The sequence below is a fragment of the Rhinoraja longicauda genome, chromosome 19 (assembly GCF_053455715.1).
Source record: "Rhinoraja longicauda isolate Sanriku21f chromosome 19, sRhiLon1.1, whole genome shotgun sequence".
Taxonomy (NCBI): domain Eukaryota; kingdom Metazoa; phylum Chordata; class Chondrichthyes; order Rajiformes; family Arhynchobatidae; genus Rhinoraja; species Rhinoraja longicauda.
The window spans coordinates 39167796-39186692 of NC_135971.1; the positions used below are offsets into that span (position 1 = coordinate 39167796).

General features: G+C 49.2%; 1 protein-coding gene across 1 annotated transcript; it reads right to left on the reverse strand.

Annotated features, from left to right (window-relative positions):
* Nucleotides 1-139: 139 nt before the first annotated feature.
* Nucleotides 140-16843, reverse strand: LOC144602788 (zinc finger SWIM domain-containing protein 1-like). Its single transcript, XM_078415919.1, has 6 exons — nt 16515-16843; nt 13803-13911; nt 9701-9941; nt 5849-6284; nt 3434-4284; nt 140-192 (listed from the first exon to the last, which is right to left on the reverse strand). The coding sequence occupies exons 1-6, from the start codon at nt 16769-16771 to the stop codon at nt 140-142; spliced, it is 1947 nt and encodes a 648-aa protein (XP_078272045.1). The 5' UTR covers nt 16772-16843.
* Between the last annotated feature and the right edge of the window lie 2054 nt (nt 16844-18897).

Consider the following 18897-nt stretch of genomic DNA (forward strand, 5'->3'; position numbering starts at 1 on the left):
AAGCGTAACACACACGAGGGTATGAAGAGAAAGCAACTTCAGATCCTGACTCCTGGGATCGCGGTGAATCACTGTGACTGTAAGCGGCTCTCACTGTCTGTCGGTCAGTCAGATCTGAAATCAGTTCTTACGCACATCTTCAACTTGCCTCGGTGGCTGGAGACGACAATTCTTGCTCTGTTGCACCAGTCACTGAAAACAAAGGAACACAACTAGTGAGTGATGATGGAGGGGGCACAGCCGAGAGGGAAACAGACAGTAATAAATTATTGGGGGACGCACACAGTAATGTGTCCAGAGTGCACATGGTGCAAAACGGTAAAACAATATTTGAGGAAACATTCAGTAATAAATCATGATAGAGGGCTCGGTAAGTCCCACTGAGTTACTCCAGCATTTTGTGTCTATCTTTGGTCAATAAGTATCAGAGGGCCTGTCTATCAGTGGAAAGGTAATCTTCTGATAGATAAAATGGTGAGAGGGGCAAAGTTTCAAGGAGATGTGCGAGGCAAGTTGTTTTTCTCGTTGTCACTTTACACGGAAGGTACTGAGTGCCAGGACTATGCAAGGGTGGTGAATCTGTGGAATTCTTGGCCACAGAAGGCTGTGGAGGCAAAGCAGTGAATATATTTAAGGCAGAGATAGATAGATTCTTGATTAGTGTGGGTGTCAGAGGTTATGGGAGATTTCAAAATGCAGGTAGACTGTGAAAGTCAGGTTGGTACTGGACCCTAAGAAAGGGAGTTTGTAGTGTGCCTCCGAGAAGGATTCTTAGAGCAGCTTGAACTGGAGCCTACCAGGGAGAAGGCAATTCTGGATTTAGTGTTGTGTAATGTACCGGATTTCATAAGGTAACTCAAGATAAAGGAACCATTAGGAGGTAGTGACCATAGTCTGCAATTTGAGAGGGTAAAATCAGAAGTGTCAGTGTTGCAGTTGAACAAAGGGGACATTGAAGGCATAAGGGAGGAGCTGGCCAAAGTTGACTGGAAAGGGTCCCTAGCAGGGATGACGGTGGAACAGCAATGGCAGGAATTTCTGGGAATAATCCAGAAGATGCAGGATCATTTCATTCCAAAAAGGAAGAAAGATTCTAAGGGGAATAAGAGGCAACCGGGTCTGACAAGGGAAGTCAAGGACAGTATAAAAATAAAAGAGAAGACTTATAACATAGCAAAGATGAGTGGGAAGCCAGAGGATTGGGTAACTTTTAAAGAACAGAAGGTAACTAAAAAGGCAATATTGGGAGAAAAGATAAAGTACGAAGGTAAGCTGGCCAAGAATATAAAGGAGGATAGTAAAAGCATCTTTAGGTATGTGAAGAGGAAGAGATTAGTGAAGACAAATGTGGGTCCCTTAAAGACAGAAACAGGTGAATTTATTATGGGGAGCAAGAAAATGGCAGACGAGTTGAAAAGGCACGTTGGTTCTTTATTCACTAAGAAAGACACAAATAATCTCCCAGAAGTACTAGGGTACAGAGGATCGAGGGTGACGGAGAAACTGAAGGAAATTCACATTCAGTCAGGAAATTGTGTTAGGAAGACTGATGGGACTGAAGGCTGATAAATCCCCAGGGTCTGGTCTGCATCCCAGGGTAGTCAAGGAGGTGGCTCTAGAAATCGTGGATGCATTGGTGATCATTTTACAATGTTCTATTTATTCTGGATCAGTTCGTGTGGATTGGAAGGTAGCTGATGTTATCCCACTTTTTAATAGAGAGAGAAAGCAGGGGATTTTAGACCAGTTAGCCTGGCATCGGTGGTGGGGAAGTTGCTGGAGTCAATTATTAAAGATGTAGTAACGGTGCATTTGGAAAGCAGTAACAGGATCGGTCCAAGTCAGCATGGATTTATGAAGGGGAAATCTTGTTTGACTAATCTTCTGGATTTTTTGAGGATGTAACAAGTAAAATGGATAAAGTAAATCCAGTAAAGTAAAGCCAGTAAATGTAGTGTATTTGGACTTTCAGAAAGCCTTTGATAAGGTCCCACACAGGAAATTAGTGGGCAAAATTAGAGCACATGGTATTGGGGGGTAGGATATTGACATGGATCGAAAATTGGTAGGTAGACAGGAAACAAAGGATAGGAATTAACGGGTTCTTTTCAGAATGGCAGTGACTAGTGGGGTGTCGCAAGGCTTGGTCCTGTGACTGCAGCTATTTACAATATATATTAATGATTTAGATGAAGGAATTAAAAGTAACATAAGCAAATTTACAGATGACATAAAGCTGGGTGGCAGAGTGAACTGTGAAGAGGAGGCTATGGGGATGTAGGGTGACTTGGGTAGGTTGGGTGAGTGAGCAATGTATGGCAGATGCAGTATAATGTGGATAAATGTGAGGTTATCCACTTTGGTGGCAAGAACAAGGCAGATTATAATCTGAAGGGTGTCAGATTGGGAAAAAGGGATGTGCAACGAGATGTGGGTTTCCTTGTACATCAGTCACTGAAAGTAAGCATGCAGGTACAGCAGGCAGTGAAGAAAGCTAATGGCATGTTGGCCTTCATAACAAAAGGATTTGAGTAAAGAGGCCCTTCTGCAGTTGTACAGGGCCCGGGTGAGGCCATACCTGGATATTGTGTGCCGTTTTGGTCTCCTAATTTGAGGAAGGACATTCTTGCTATTGAGGGAGAGCAGCGTAGGTTCACGAGGTTAATTCCCAGGATGGCGGGACTGTCAAATGATGAAAAAATGGAACGACTGGGCTTGTATTCACTGGAATTTAGAAGGATCAGAGCTGATCTTATAGAAACATAAGATTATTAAGAGATTCGGCTAGCTAGATGCCACAGTTTTAGAATAAGAGCTAGGCCATTTAGAACTGAGATGACGAAAAACTTTTCACACAGAGTTGTGAGTTTGTGGAATTCTCTGCCTCAGAAGGCAGTGGAGGCCGATTCACTGGATGCATTGAAAAGAGAGTCAGATAGGGCTCTTAGGGCTAGCGGAATCAAGGGATATGGGGAGAAGGCAGGAACGGGGGAGATTATGGATGATCAACCATGATCACATTGAATGGCGGTGCGTACAGGCTCAAAGGGCCAAATGGTCTGCTCTTGCACTAATTTTCTATGTTTCTCTGTTATGGGCAGAAGGCAGGAGAATGGGGTGAGGGAGAGATGAATCAGCCATGATTGAATGGCGGAGTAGACTTGATGGGACAAATGGCCGAATCCTACTCCTGTCTCTTATGATCTTATGAACCATATGTGGCGGTAGAGGTAGATGTGATAATGGAGTTTACGAGGCAGTAGATAGGCACATGGATATGCAAGGAATGGGGAGATATGGATGATATGCAGGTAGATAAGCGATGGTCTTGTCATCATGTTCATTGTGTGCTGAAGGGCCTGTCCTTGTGCTGTGCTGCTCCATGTTTTGTGTGTCGTTGCTTCACTCTCTCTGAGACTGCGTCGCTACAAACCATTGGTTTCGGTGACTTGCACCTGGCCACCTCTGGCCCAGATGTCGGTGACGGCCGTCATGACCGCCAGGCACCTGCCAAAGTCTTCGGCCGGACACCGGGCGGCGAGGGAGGAGAGTTTGCGAGCTACCTTGAGGGCCTGGCGGTATCGCTCCTGCTGCACCTTGGCCCGCTCCCTCGGCGACGCGGGCGGGAGCTGACCGCCGAGGAAGTGCTCCTGCGTCCAGCGAGCGGCGCAGAGCGAGGGCTCAAAGAGGTCGGAGCCCAGCAGCCGCCGGAGAGCCAGGACGTGCCGGCAGGGGAGCCTCATGGAGGTGCGGAAGGCACACTGGCAGCTGGCCTGGTCCGTCACCAGGGCCCGGCGCCGGCACACGGGCCAGGCCCTCTCGGCCTCCACGCTGAGAAAGGAGACCGACTCCGCTTCCTGCAGCTCCGTCCGCACCCGGCGGAAGGCGAAGTCGGTGAGCAGCGCCCGGTAGGAAGACTCCGCGGAGTTGTCCTCTGGCCCTGCGGGGGGCTCACTCTGCAACACCCGCTGGTCGCACTCGGCCCGCACCGTGTCCACGGCCTTCAGGAGGTCCCGGGTGAAGGAGGTCACGTCGGAGAAGTCCTCGACGACCGCCGCCAACCTCTGGCTCATCACCTGCACCCGCTGGAGGGTGCTGGTGAGGTAGCTCTCGTTCTCGTGCTTGAAGCCCTCCACCCACTGGCGGCGGGACCCGTGCCACGTCTTGTGGAAGTAGTCGACGGCGCTCTCCACGTTGGAGTCCAGCAGCTGGCGGTACAGCAGGTCGTAGTCCTCAGTGGACGTGGCGTAACACATACTGTGCAGGATCTGCAGCAGCTGGCTCCTGGCGGGAAGAAAGGGAAGAGGAGACAAGGTGAGGAACCTCCCGGTGCAGCACGGTGGCGTAGCGGTAGAGTTGCTGCCTTACAGTGCCAGTCCCAGGATCCATCCTGTCTACAGGCATTGTCTGTGTGGAGTTTGTACGCTCTCCCTGTGACCATGTGGGTTTCCTCCGGGTTCCCCCCAAGTTCCAAAGAAGTGCAGGTTTGTACGTTAATTGGCCTCTGTAAATTGTCCCGTGTGTCGCCCAGAACTAGTGTGAACCAAAGATACTAGAGGAACAAGATGGACCACTCCATTGAATTCGCCTATACTGAAGTGTAGTGTGCAAAGGAGTGGGACGTCCGCCATTTTAGTAAGCAAACCCCGCCGTTCGTTCTGCCTCTCGCAGTGTAATCAGTGTTTTGGGGGAACAGTATGTGTGATGATACCATTAAAATGCAGAAAATAACTCATCTATCAATTCATAGATTTTTGTTATCTTTCTTTTTAAATGTTTCTACAATTTTCTTCCCACTAAAATGGCGCCATGACCTTCTACGCTTTTTAACGTCGAGTGGTCTATCTTGTTCCTCTAGTATCTTTCGTGTGAACGGGTGATTAATGGCCGGCGTGGACTCAGTGGGGCAAAGGGCCCGTTTCCAATCTGTATTTCCTAAACTAAACTAAACTCTCACCTCAACAGTCCCCAACGGCTACAAGAAAAACTCCACCGTTTCTTTCCCGACGAAAAATAAAGTGACCTCCTCAATGACTACTGAACAGTGGAGTCAAACAGCACGGAAATAGGCCTCTCGGCCCAACTCGTCCTTGCTGACCAACATGCCCCATCTAATGCTGACCAAGATGCCCCATCTAATGCTGACCAAGATGCCCCATCTAATGCTGACCAGATGCCCCATCTACAGAAAGGGGAGAGGAGAGGGCAAAAGGGGAAGGAGCACGCAAAGGGGGAGAGGAGGGTGGAAAGGAGGGAGAGTGGGGCAGGGGTAGACTGGATTGTGCAGACCATGTTGAGGAATGAGTCGCACCCTTATCTGACCCACGCCGTGACAGGAGGAGGAATATTTGGGATAACCCAACCTCCCCCTCCCCCGCCCGCTCCGGTCCCAGGATGGAATCACGATGCCAGAGCTTATTGTTGCCCGATGGTGGAGGAGAGGAGGGGGAGGAGAGCAGAGGGAAGGAGAGGAGGGGAGGAGGGGGAAGATGAGAGGGGGAAGGAGGCGAGGAGGGTGAAGGAGGCGAGGAGGGGGAAGAGGGGAGGAGTGGGTGAAGTGGGTGAGGAGGAAAGAGGAGTAGGGGAAAGGAGAGAAGGGGCGGAGGAGAAGGAGAGAAGAGGGAGAAAGAAAGAAGGGAAGGAGGAGCGGGTAAGAAAGAAGGAAAGAAGAAAGAGAGAGAGGGCAGAGAGTGGAGGAGATGGGACATGGGTAGACTGGATTGTGCAGAGGGATGAGAGTCACAACTTTACCAAACCAACACAATCTGACAGGAGGAGGAATATTTGGGCCCCCCCACCCGCCCGCTCCGCTCCGGCCCCACGAGGGAATGGCGGTGCCAGTGCTTACTGTTGCCCGGCGGTCACGTGCAGCTTCTCGGCGGTCACGTGGTCCTGGAAGACGCTCAGGGTGTGGGTGAGGCAGGCCAGCGGCTTGCAGTGGGGCAGCACGTCAGTCACCAGCTCCCCGTCACACGCCTGGCCGCCGACCACCACCGCCCGTGTTCCCTCCGCCGCCGGGTTCTTCTGCCTGAAGATGCGCAGAAGCTGCCGGACGGTCTCGCGCTCTTCGCTCTGCAGGAACCACAGGCACGCCAGCTCGCTCTCCCCGTTGCCGTCGATGGCCAGCAGCAGGTAGGTGGGCAGCCACAGGCCCGCCCAGCTGTAGGTGGCGCCCACCAGCAGCACCTCGGGGAACCTCTCGAAGGTCTGCTTCATGCGGCCGTCCTGGTAGTAGATGGCCTGCAACACGTTGGCCTTGTTCACCACCACCACCACCGTGCCGTCTGCAAGCAAACGCAGACAAGAGTTATAGAAACACAGAAAATAGCTGCAGGAGGAGGCCATTTGGCCCTTCGAACCAGCACCACCATTCACTGTGATCATGGCTGATCATCCACAATCAGTAACCGGTCGGTGCCTGCCTTCCCCCCATATCCCTTGATACCACTAGCGCCTAGAGCTCTATCTAACTCTCTTTTAAATTCATCCAGTGAATTGCCCTCCACTGCCTTCTGTGGCAGAGAATCCCACAAATTCACAACTCTCTGGGTGAAAAAATGTCTTCTCACCTCAGTTTTAAATGGCCTCCCCTTTATTCTTAGACTGGGTCCCCTGGTTCTGGACTCCCACAACATTGGGAACATTCTTCCTGCATCTAGCTTGTCCAGTCCTTTTATAATCTTATACGTCTCTTTAAGATCCCCTCTCATCCTTCTAAACTCCAGTGAATACATCCCCAGTCTTTCCTCATATGACAAGAACAGGCAGAACAAGGGACTGACCCGCTCTCACCCTGGCCACAAACTCTTTGAAGTAGAAACACAGAAAATAGGTGCAGGAGTAGGCCATTCGGCCCTTCGAGCCAGTACCGCCATTCAATATGATCATGGCTGATCATCCAGAATCAGTACCCTGTTCTGACTTTCTCCCCATACCCTTGATTCCATCAGCCCTAAGACCTACAGTGCAATCAGAAAGTATTCAGACCCCTTCACTTTTTCCACATTTTGTTACATTACAGCCTTATTTTAAAATGGATTAAATTCTTTTTTTTAAATCATCAATCTACACACAATACCCCAGAATGAAGAAGCAAAAACAGGTGTGTAGAAATTTTTGCAAAGTAATTAAAAATAGCTGAAATATCACATTTACATAAGTTACCTTTGCTATGACGCTCAAAATTGAGCTTAGGTTCATTTTGTTTCCATTGATTATCCTTGAGATGTTTCTACAACTTGATTGGACTCCACCAGTAGTAAATTAAATTGATTGTACATGATTTGGAAAGGTACACACCTGTCTATATAAGGTCCCACAGTTGACAGTGCATGTCACAGCAAAAACCAAGACATGAAGACGAAGGAATTGTCCGTGGACCTCTAAGACAGGATTGTGTCGAGACACAGATCTGGGGAAGGGTATAAAACACTTTCTGCAGCATTGCAGGTCCCGAAGAGCACAGTGGCCTCCATCATTCCTAAATGGAAAAACTTTGGAACCACCAGGATTCTTCATAGAGCTGGCCACTCGGCCAAACTGAGCAATCAGGGGAGAAGGGCCTTGGTCAGGGAGGTGACCAAGAACCCGATGATCACTCTGACAGACCTCCAAAGTTCCTCTGTGAAGATGGGAGAACCTTCCAGAAGGCCAACTTTCCTGCAGCACTCCACCAGTCAGGCCTTTATGGTAGAATGGCCAGACGGAAGCCACTCCTCAGTAAAAGGCACATGATGGCCTGCTTGGAGTTTGCCAAAAGGCACCTAAAGGACTCTGACCATGAGAATGGATTCTGAAATGGATTCTGAACAAAGCACTGGTAACGCACAGTGGCAGTGGTGATGTACGTTTGCCTTCATCGGTCGGTGCACTGAGTACAAGAGTCAGATAGTCAAGATGCAGCTCTATCAAACTCTGGAGAAACAAGGATCTGCAGGTGCTGGTTCATGACAAAAGACAAAGTGCGAGAGTAACTCAGCAGGTCAGGCAACATCTCTGGAGTTTCCCCTCGCCCCTGACTCTCGGTCTGAGTAAGAGTCTTGACCTGAAATGTCTCCTATCCTTTTTCTCCAGAGATGCTGCCTGACCCGCTGAGTTACTGCAGCATTTTGTGTCCATCTCCAGTGTAAACCAGCATCTGCAGTTCTTTCCCACACATGTCTGGAAAACATGGATACGTGATATTTCAGGTTGGGACCCTTCTTCAACTAATTGTGGCAAGTCGGGGGTAGGGGAGGAGGAGGAAGAAAGCTGGAAGAGAGATGGGGGCAGGACAAAGCCTTGCAAGTGACAGGTGGAGGAAGGAACTGCAGATGCAGCCTGGGTGGGGTGGGTGGGGTTACAGGAGGGAAGAGTCATCTAAAGAGAGCGTGGCACGATCCAAGAGTGATCCAATGAGAAAGTATTGGGGACACAGCGGTAGAGTTGCTGCCTTACAGCGCTACAGACCCGGGTTTCATCTTGACTGTGGGTATGGTCTGTATGGAGTTTGTACTTTCGTGGGTTTTCTCCGGGTGTTTCGGTTTCCGCCCACACTCCAAAGACTTGCAGTATTGTACGTTAATTGGTTTCAGTAAGTTGTAATAAGAAATTGCCGCTTGTGTGTGTAAGTTAGCGTACAGGATCATCGTGGGTCAGCACCATCTCGGTGGGCCGAACGGCCAGTTTCCGTGCTGTATCTCTGAAGTCTAAAAGTCATTGACTATCCCAGGGGAGAGGAGGGAGCGATCTAGTGACAAGACAGTGCACTATCATGAGATGGAGGAATGGGGATCCACACCCAATCCTCATCCATTTATTTGGAATATTGTGAGCAGTTTTGGCCCCATGTCTAAGGAAGGGTGTGCTGGCAGTGGAGAGGGTCCAGAGGAGGTTTACCAGAATGATACCAGGAATGTCTGGGTTAACATCTGATCAGTGTTTGATGGCACTGGGCCTGTACTCGCTGGAGTTTAGAAGGATGAGGAGGGGCCTCGTTGAAACTTACCAGATAGTGAAATGCCTGGGTAGAGTGCATGTGGAAAGGATCATTCCACTCGTGGGAGAGTCTAGGAATCATGCCTGATCTATCTTTCCCTCTCAACCCCATTTGCCACCCTAACGAATGAAGAACCTGTCAATCTCTGCTTTATAAATAGCCACAGACTTGGCCTCCACAGCCATCTGTGGCAATGATTTCCACAGATTCATCACCCTCTGACTAAAGAAATTCCTTCTCATCTCCTTTCTAAAGGAACGTCCTTTTATTGTGAGGCTGCACCCTCTGTTCCATGACTCTCCCACTAGTGGAAACATCCTCGCCACATCCACTTTATCCGGGCCTTTCACTATTCGGTAAGTTTCAGTGAGGTCCCCCCTCATCCTTCTAAACTCCAGCGAGTACAGGCCCAGAGCCATCAAATGCTCATCATACGTTAACCCAATAAAGGGGTGATCCGCATTATTCCGGAATGAAGGAAGGATGCAGGATACCCCAGGACAAGAGAGGGAGTGGTGCAAACCTGGAGCAGCCGGTTAGGCCTGGGACAAGCGAGGACACCTTCACCTACCTTGATTCTTGATCAGTACGGGTGTCAGAGGTTATGGGGAGAAGGCAGGAGAATGGGGTTAGGGGAGAGAGATAGATCAGCCATGATTGAATGACGGAGTAGACCCGATGGGCCGAATGGCCTAATTCTACTCCTATTCCTTATGACCTTACCCTTGACGGCTGCCAGTGTGGGCACCATCATCTCCAAGTCGGTTTTGTTGGCCTTGAACTCGTCCCATTTCTCCTTGCGTGCGGGGCTATGGGCATCCTCATCAGCGAGCACCTTGCCGGCAACCTCCCCCAGCTGCACCTGGACACCTGCTCCATTACTCCGCAGTGAGACGATGGAAGTGGGGTCCACGCGCAGCGCTGTAACAAAGCGCCTTTGGTGCCGGAGCCTCTCCTCCTCTTCCTGTGGGGTACAAGCAAGATCCTAGGGTCAGTTCATCCGGTTTGGAGGTCAATTGTCCTCTGTAAATTGCCCCGAGCGTGTCGGGAGTGGATGAGAAAGTAGGACAACATAGAACCAGTGCACGCAGGTGGTCGATGATCAGCGTGGACTAGGTAGGCCTATGTCTCCATGCTGTATCTGTAAACTAAACTCAGATCCCATAATAGAACACAGAACAGCACAGGAATGGGCCCTCCAGCCTACATTATCTGTGCCAAACATGATGCCAAGTTGAACTGATCTCATCTCCCTGTACATGATCCATATCGCTCAATTCCCTGAACTTCCATGTGCCTTTCCCAAAGCCTCTTAAACACCCCTATCGTATCTGCATCCACCACCATCTCTAGCAGTGCATTCCCAGCCCCCACCCCTCTCTGTGTAAAAATCTTGCCTCGCACATTAAACCTCCCCCCTCTCACCATATCACTCTGTCGTCTAGTGTTGGACATTTCCACCCTGGGCACAAGCCTCTGACTGCCGACCTTAACTTTATATACTTCCGTCGAGTCTTCCCTCAACCTCTGACGCTCCAGAAAAAATAACCCAAGTTTATTCAACCTCCCCCTGTAGCTGAAACCCTCTAATCCAGGCAGCATTCTGGTCAACCTCCTCTGCACCCTCTCCAAAGCCTCCACACCTTTCCTGTAATGGAGCGACTAGAACTGCAAATAATACTCCAAATGCAGTCTAACTAAAGCCCTATAGAGCTGCATCATGACTTGCTGACTCTTATATTTAATGCCCCTAGCACAGAAGACAAGCATACCACACGTTTCACCCATACTGGTTAACATATGATGATCGTTTGTCAGCACTGGGCCTGTACTCGATAGAGTTTAGAAGAATGAGAGGGGACCTCATTGAAACGTACCGAATAGTGAAACGTTTGGATAAATGTGGAGAGGATGCTTCCTCCAGTGGAAGAGTGTCGGACAAGAGGCCATAGCTTCAGAATTAAAGGACATTCCTTTAGGAAGGAGAGGAGGAATTTCTTGAGTCAGAGGGTGGTGAATTGGTGGAATTCTTTGCCACAGAAGGCTGTGGATATATTTATGGCAGAGATAGATGGATTCTTAATTATTGCTGGTGTCAGGGGTTATGGGGAGAAGGCAGATGAATGGGGTTAGGAGGGAGAGATAGATCAGCCGTGATTGAATGGCGGAATAGACGATGGGCTGAATGGCCTAATTCTGCTCCTGTCACTTATGAGGCCTTCTTCACCACCCTATCTACTTGTGCTGCCTCCTTCAGTGAGCTATGAACTTGAACTCCAAGATCCCTCTGCACATCAATGCTGTTAATGGTCATGCCATTAAACGTATACTCTCTCCTTGCATTTAACCTGTCAAAGTGCATCACCTCACACTTGCTCAGGTTAAACTCCATCTGCCATTTCTCCACCCCTTTCTGCAGCTGGTCTACGTTCTGATATCTACTGACAGCATTTCTCGTTGTCTGCAACTCCTAATTTTGGTGTCATTAACAAACTTACTCACCAACCCATCTACATTTACGCCTCGGTCAGATATATATATATATAATACAAAATCTCTCTAACTCTGGCCCCAGCCCATTCCTGAACTTTTATCCCTGTCCAATTGACTTTGCCTTCAGCAGCTATTTGGAACTTTCTCCCTCTGTGTCTCTGCACCTCCACAACTACCATGGGGTAAAAACAATCGGACTAGCTTCCCCATCTAGTTTAGTCTAGTTTCTTGTCACGTGTACCAAAAAGCTTTTTTGTTACATGCTACCAGTCCATGGAACGACTATCCATGATTACAATCAAGCCGTCCACAGTCGAAATGTGTTGGAAGGAACTGCAGATGCTGGTTTAAACCGAAGATAGATACAAAAAGCTGCTGTAACTCAGTGGGTCAGGAAGCATCAATCTGAAGATGGGTCTCGAACTGAAATTTCACCTATTCCTTTTCTGGTCTGAAGAGGGGTCTTGACCCGAAACGTCACCTATTCCTTTTCTGGTCTGAAGAGGGGTCTTGACCCGAAACGTCACCTATTCCTTTTCTCCAGAGATGCTGTCTGACCTACTAAGTTCCTCCGGATTTTTGTGTCTAAGCCGTCCACAGTCCACAGATACAGGATAAAGGGAATAATGTTTAGCATCAGATAAAGTCCAGTAAAGTCCAATTAAAGATAGTCTGAGAGTCTCCATTCTATGCCTCTCATGAACAGATATACTTCTCTCAGATCACCCTCAGACACTCTTGCCTCCTTAAACCCCATTATAAGACATTCCTTGAAACCCACCAACTCCACCCAAGTTACAGGTCATCTCCAGAATCCCTGCTAAGGCAGTTCACATCAATTACTTTGATAATGTCCCTGAAAGCTGGAGATATTTTTAGTGCGTTTGAACTACGTAAATAAAACTTGTTACTGTGAGGGAAATGACTAGTGATATCGAGTGTATCAGTCTGACTCTGTTAAACAATGCCAAAGTTGTCAGAGTTCAGAGGCTGGATTGATATCCCAGTGGGGGAGTGTGATATCATCCCATAGAATCACACCGGCTCTTCCACCTACATTGTCGGCAATGACCATCAAGCACCCATCTTGTTCTGTTCTATGTGTCGGGGCAGCACGGTGGTGCAGCGGAAGAGTTGCTGTGTTACAGCACCAGAGACCCGGGTTTGATCCTGACTACGGGTGCTGTCTGTACGGAGATTGTACGTTCTCCCCATGGGTTTTCTTCGGGAGCTGCGGTTTCCTCCCACACTCTAAAGATGTACAGGTTTATAGGCTAATTGGCTTGCTAAAATTGAAAGTTGTCCCTGATGTGTGTAGGATAGCGTTAATGTGCAGGGATTGCTGGTCAGCCTGGACTCAGTGGGCTGAAGGGCCATCTCCATACATACACGCTGTATGTCTAAACTAAACAGCAGATTCTAGTTTACGCCAATTCTAGACACAAAAAGCTGGAGCAACTCAGCGGTTCAGACAACATCTCTGGAGAAAAGAAAAAGGTGACATTTCGGGTCGAGACCCTTCTTCAGACCAGCCGGGAAGGATCTGAAACGTCACCTATTCCTTTTCTCCAGAGATGATGCTTGACCCGCTGAGTTACTCCAGCTTGTTGTGTCTCTCTTTGTTGCTATGTTTTCTTGAGCCAATTCTGCACAAATCCCACTTTATTGCAGCCTACAGCTTTAAGTCCCACCGATATGTGTTGGTGCCACAGGTAATATTCTCTCACAGGCAAAGACACGGGCAGAGAGACGGAGTTCTTATAAGCTCGTTGTAAATAATTACGTGGACATATTCTGGATGGCATTTTGGCACAGCTGTAGTGTTGCTGCCTTACAGCGCCGGAGACCCAAGTTGGATTCCGACCATGAGTGCTGTCTGTGTGGAGTTTTTACGTTCTCCCCGTGACCTGCGTGGGTTTTCTCCAAGCTCTTCAGTTTCCTACCACACTCTAAAGATTACAGGTATGGAGGTTCATTGGCTTGGTGCATGTGTAAATTGTCCCGAGTATGTGTAGGATAGTGTTAATGTGGGGGGTCGCTGGTGGGCGCGGACTCGGTGGGCCGAAGGGCCTGTTTCTGTGCTGTATTGTTGAACTAAGATATTCAACAGCCCAGGATCCAAGGCTGGAACCGAGCGTGTCCAGAACTAGTCTAATGCTTTCTGAAAATGTGGAGAGGTGGGACAACAGACACACGCACCCCCCCCCCCCCACACACACAGACACCCCCCCACCCCACACACACACACACAGACACACACACTGACCCGACAATCTGAAGCAGTGGCAGATCCAACAACTCCACCTGGCTGGTGTGTGTGTTCTGCTTTTACCTGCGGCACCGTGTGGTTATGCGATTCATTCATCTCTTTCACCACAAACTTGTTTCCATCCGCAGAAAGACGGACTTTAATGACACAGGGACACTTCATCTTGTTGGTTCTGAAAAAGACAGTGGGAGGCAGTGTGTAAGCCAACTGGGTGAACACCAGCAATCGATAAACACAAAATGCTGGAGTAACTCAGCAGGTCGTGCATCATCTCCGGAGAAAAGGAACAGGTGACGCTTCGGATCGAGACCCTTCTTCAGTTTTGTTTAGTTCAGTTTATTGTCACGTGTACCGAGGTACAGTGAAAAGCTTTGTTGCATGCTAACCAGTCAGTGGGAAGACAATACATGATTACAATCGAGCCATTTACAGTGTATAGATACACGGTAAGGGAATAACATTTAGTGCAAGGTAAAGTCCAAACAAAGATAGTCCGAGGGTCTCCAAAGAGGAAGATCACAGTTCAGGACTGCTCTCTCGTTGTGGTAGGATGATTCAGACCAGCAGTGTGTGGCGATCTTTTACAATCATCACAGAATCCAACAGAAATATTCCATTGACATTGGCCATGAAGCAGTGTGAGTGGGAAGACAAGATGGTGTGCTGAATGACTGCCCTTTGACTGATAATAAACTCTTTCACAAACTGGGGGGACTTGAAGCAACAGCTGCAACAAAATGTGATTCATGCAGGATTGGTGTAAGATAACATAGTGCATAACAAAGGAAATGGACACAAAATGCTGGAGTAACTCAGCGGGTCAGGCAGCATCTCTGGAGAAAAGGAATAGGTGACGTTTCTGGTTGGGACCATTTATCAGACTGAGAGTCAGAGGAGAGGGAACTAGGGGATGAAGGGTTACAAAGAACAAATGAATGAAAGATATGAAAGAGCAAATCAAAGCCAGCAACAATGATAAAGGAAAGGTGGAGCCCACAATGGTCCATTGTTGGCGGTGGAGAAGGTGATAAGAAGTTGATACAAACAGTGAAACTAAGCAAGACGACAGTGAAATTAATAGAATGACGAGAATGGGAGAAACTTCTAGTTTAACTCCCCCCTGACTCTCAGTCTTAAGACGGGTGTCAAACCGAAACGTCACCTATTATATTTCTCCAGAGATGCTGCCCTCCCCGCTGAGTCACTTCACCATTTTGTGTCTATCTTCAGTGTAAACCAGCATCTGTAGTTCCTTCCTACACCTAGTCCATTATAAGCTGGGTGCTTGATGGTCATTGCAGGCGGAAGACCCTGTGTGATTTAATGAGATACTATCACACTCCCCCACTGGGATATTAATCCAGTCTCTGAACCATAAAACACAAACTATCAAATTGTCAATTGTCCCAAGTGTGTAGGCAGTGGATGGCAAAGTGGGATAACATGGATAATGCCGTGTACCTTGTGTTAACACAGCAAATTGTATGTGACAAGTGGAATAGATAGGGTGAATGCACAAGTCTTTTATCCAGGATAGGGGAATCAAGATCCAGAGGACAGTTTAACATGAGAGTGGAAAGATTTAAAAAGAACACGAGGGGTAACCTTTACTGCACAGTGGGTGGTAAATGGAACTAGCTTTTAGATGAGGTAGTTGAGGCAGGTACTCTAGCATTTAAAAGACATTTGGAAAGGTACATGGATAGGGAAGGTTCTGAGGGCAGGTGGGACTGGTGTCCATGGGCCATCTCGATGAGCATGGGCAAGTTGGACCGATGGGCCTATTTCTGTGTGCGATGACTCTACCACTCTATACAATCCCAGCGAGTCGTAGGTGCGGGTAGGAATGGGAAAATATGTGGTGGGGGAGAGAGAAGGGGAGAGAGAGGTAGAGAGAGAGAGAGGTAGAAAGGTACAGGAGGAGAGAGGTAGAGAGGTGGAGACGGAGAGAGGGAGAGAGGTGGAGAGAGGGAGAGGTGGAGGTGAGACAGGGGGGGAGAGAGGTGGGGAGATGCACACACACACACACAATCAAAGATGAACAAAGAGTGCAAAAGAGAGGAAAAAATGAAGAGAGGGGAGAGAGAGACAGAGGGAAAAAAGAGAAAGAGACAGACGGGGGCAGCAGAGGAGCTGCTGCCTCACAGCGCCGGAGACTCAGGTTCGATCCTGACTACAGGTGCTGTCTGTGCGGAGATTGTACGTCCTCCCTGTGACCACGTGGGTTTTTTCCAAGTGGTTTCCTTCCACATTCTAAAGACGTGCAGGTTTGTGGGTTAATTTGCTTTTGTAAATTGCCCCTCGTGTGTAGAGAGTGGATGAGAAAGTGGGATAACATAGAACTAGTCTGAATGGATGAATGGTGGTCGGTGTGGACTCGATGGGCCGAAAGGCCTGTTTCCATGATGTAACTCTAAACAAAACTAACTACCCGGCTAAACATATAATTAAATTTAAAAGGATAAAAACATCTTTAAATAAGAAGGTAGGAAACAGGAGCAGGTGTCGACCATGTTCCATGTTCTCCCACTTTGTCATCCACTCCCGACACACTCGGGATGATTTACAGAGGGCCAATTAACCAAGAAACCTGCACGTTTTGGATACGGGAGGAAACTGAAGCCCACAGAAGAAACACAGCTGGTCACAGAGAGGACGTGCAAACTCCACACACGGAGAGCACCCGTGGTCAGGATGGAACCGGGATCCCCGGCGTTGTGAGGCAGCGGCTCTACCAACTGTGCCGCTGTGTCGCCCCTGCAAGTATTTCCTCACCTCTGGATTGTCCGTTTGCCGGATCCTTTGGTCTTGAATAACTTGCCGCCGTGAATGCACGCGTAGTCGATCTCGGCAAAGTTCAGCGCGTCGTTCATCGGGCGCTTGGGTGCCCTACGCCGCTGCGCCTTGATGGTCCGTGAGTGCCTGGTCCACATCTGCACGGAGCTGTCCCTCTGGTAGCGCCGGTACTCCCGGTGCAGCTCGCTGTAGCTCGAGAACTCGGCGCCCACTCGGAAACCCACCACCTGGGACATGGCTGCACGTGCGTCAGATGGAGTTGGCAGACTGATCCCACCTGGAGAGCGGGCACTGAGAATAGACCACAGGCAGCAGCTGCAGGTCAGCCAAGGTAGAACGCATCACAACAGCTCATATATAGAGTTCAAGAACAGCACGGTGGTCCAACTGTAGAGTCACTGCCTCACAGCGCCAGAGACCCAGGATCCATCCTTTGCTCGGATGCTGTCTTTAGTTTACTTTAGAATTCAGAGAAGAAACAGGCCCTTCAGCCCACTGAGTCCGCGCCAACCAGCGATCACCCCGTATACTAGCACTATACTACATGATAGGACAATTTACCATTTTACAGAAGCGAATTAACCTGCACGTCTTTGAAGTGTGGGAGAAACACAAGATCTCAGCAATGCAATTCTCAGCATTGGGAGGAAAATCACGGGATTGTGGATCGGGGTTGGGGGCAATCCTTGATTCAGGTAGGCTGCAAGTTTCTGGGATTGGGATAATCGCCCGTGTGTGGGTGGGGGGTAATTCTCTGGGTTGGAGTAGGGGCATCTTGCAATGCTCAGCATTGGGATTGGGATAGCATTGGGATAAATCAATCCCTGATTTACATAGGATGCTCATTACTGGGAATGAGATCAAAATTGCCCGTGTGTGGGTGGGGGATAATTCCCTGGGTTTAGGGGAGGTGCATCTTGCGATATTCCACATTGAGATAGGGAACAATCCCTAATTTAGAAAGGATGGATATTTCTGGCATTGCAATAATAATAGCCCGTGTGCAGGTGGGGATAATTCCCTGGGTTGGGGGGAGGGGCATCCTGCAATGCTCAGCATTGGGAGGGATATCTGCGGGATGGAAGATCGTAATAAATCCCTGATTTCAGCAGATGAAAATTCCTGGGATTGGGATAATAATCGCCCTTGTGCAGGTATGGTGGTAAAACGCGAGTTCGGTATCTCAACTGCGCATGCCCAGGTCATAGGTCACTCACGCTAAACATTCTCGCCGGCTGAGCTGGTGCGCGTATACAGACCTGCTTTTCATCCGTATTTTCCAGTTTTGCTTCTTCGAGGTAACAAAATGCTGCTTTCAAAACTATTAACTAGGCGTATTTACGGTTAATTTGTACAAAACTACGTTGATTTTGTCGGTTTTATTGCTTTGTGCTTCGGTGAGTGAGCAAAGCCATGCCAATACCGATGAAACGCAGGTCTGTATACACACAGCAGCTCGGCCAGCGAGAATGTTTAGCACGAGTGACCTATGACCTGGGCATGTGCAGTCAAGATACCGAACTGGCTTATTCTCCAGGTTTGCACTGGGAGCATCCTGCAAGGACCCGCATTCAGAGGGAAATCCCCGGGATGGGAGATCTGGGGGGGAGGGAGGGAGGGGCAATCCCTGACTTAGATAGGATGGAAATTCGTGACTTTGGAATAATAACCACCCATGTGCGGTTGGTGGGATAATTCCCCAGGTTTGGGGAAGGGGGCATCTTGCAATGTTCAACATCGGGTTAGGAGAATGGGATCAATCCCTGATTTAGAGAGGATACAAATTCATGGGATTGGGATGTAAATGCCCGTGTATGTGTGGGGGATAATTCACCAGGTTTGGGGAAGGGGGCGTCTTGCAATGTTCAACATTGGGATAGGGGGGTCGGGATCAATCCGATTTAGATAGGATACAAATTCATGGGATTGGGATGTAAATGCCCGTGTATGTGTGGGGGATAATTCCCTGGGTTTGGGGTCGGGGCGTCGTGCAATGCTCAGTATTGGGATGGAAATCCGCGGGATAGTAGATTGTGATCAATCCCTGAATGAGGTTGATGCAAATCCCTGTGATTGGGATGAAACTGCCCGTGTGGGGGGGGGGGGGGGGGTTAATGAATGGGGACGGGGGGGGGGGGCGGCTGCAGCTGCAGCTCCAGCCCGGTGGTCGCGGTGCAGGATTGGGACGATCCCGGATCCCTGGGCCCAGGGATGGGGTTTCCCGCGTATTTGGCGGCGTCTGACGCGCAGCCGCGGCCCCGGCGCTTTGTGGCGGCTCCGCTCCGCTCCGGGCCCGGCCCGAGGTTGGCGCATGCGCTGCCGGCACACGGGCACCGCTCTGAGCCCCCGGGTCACCTACCGG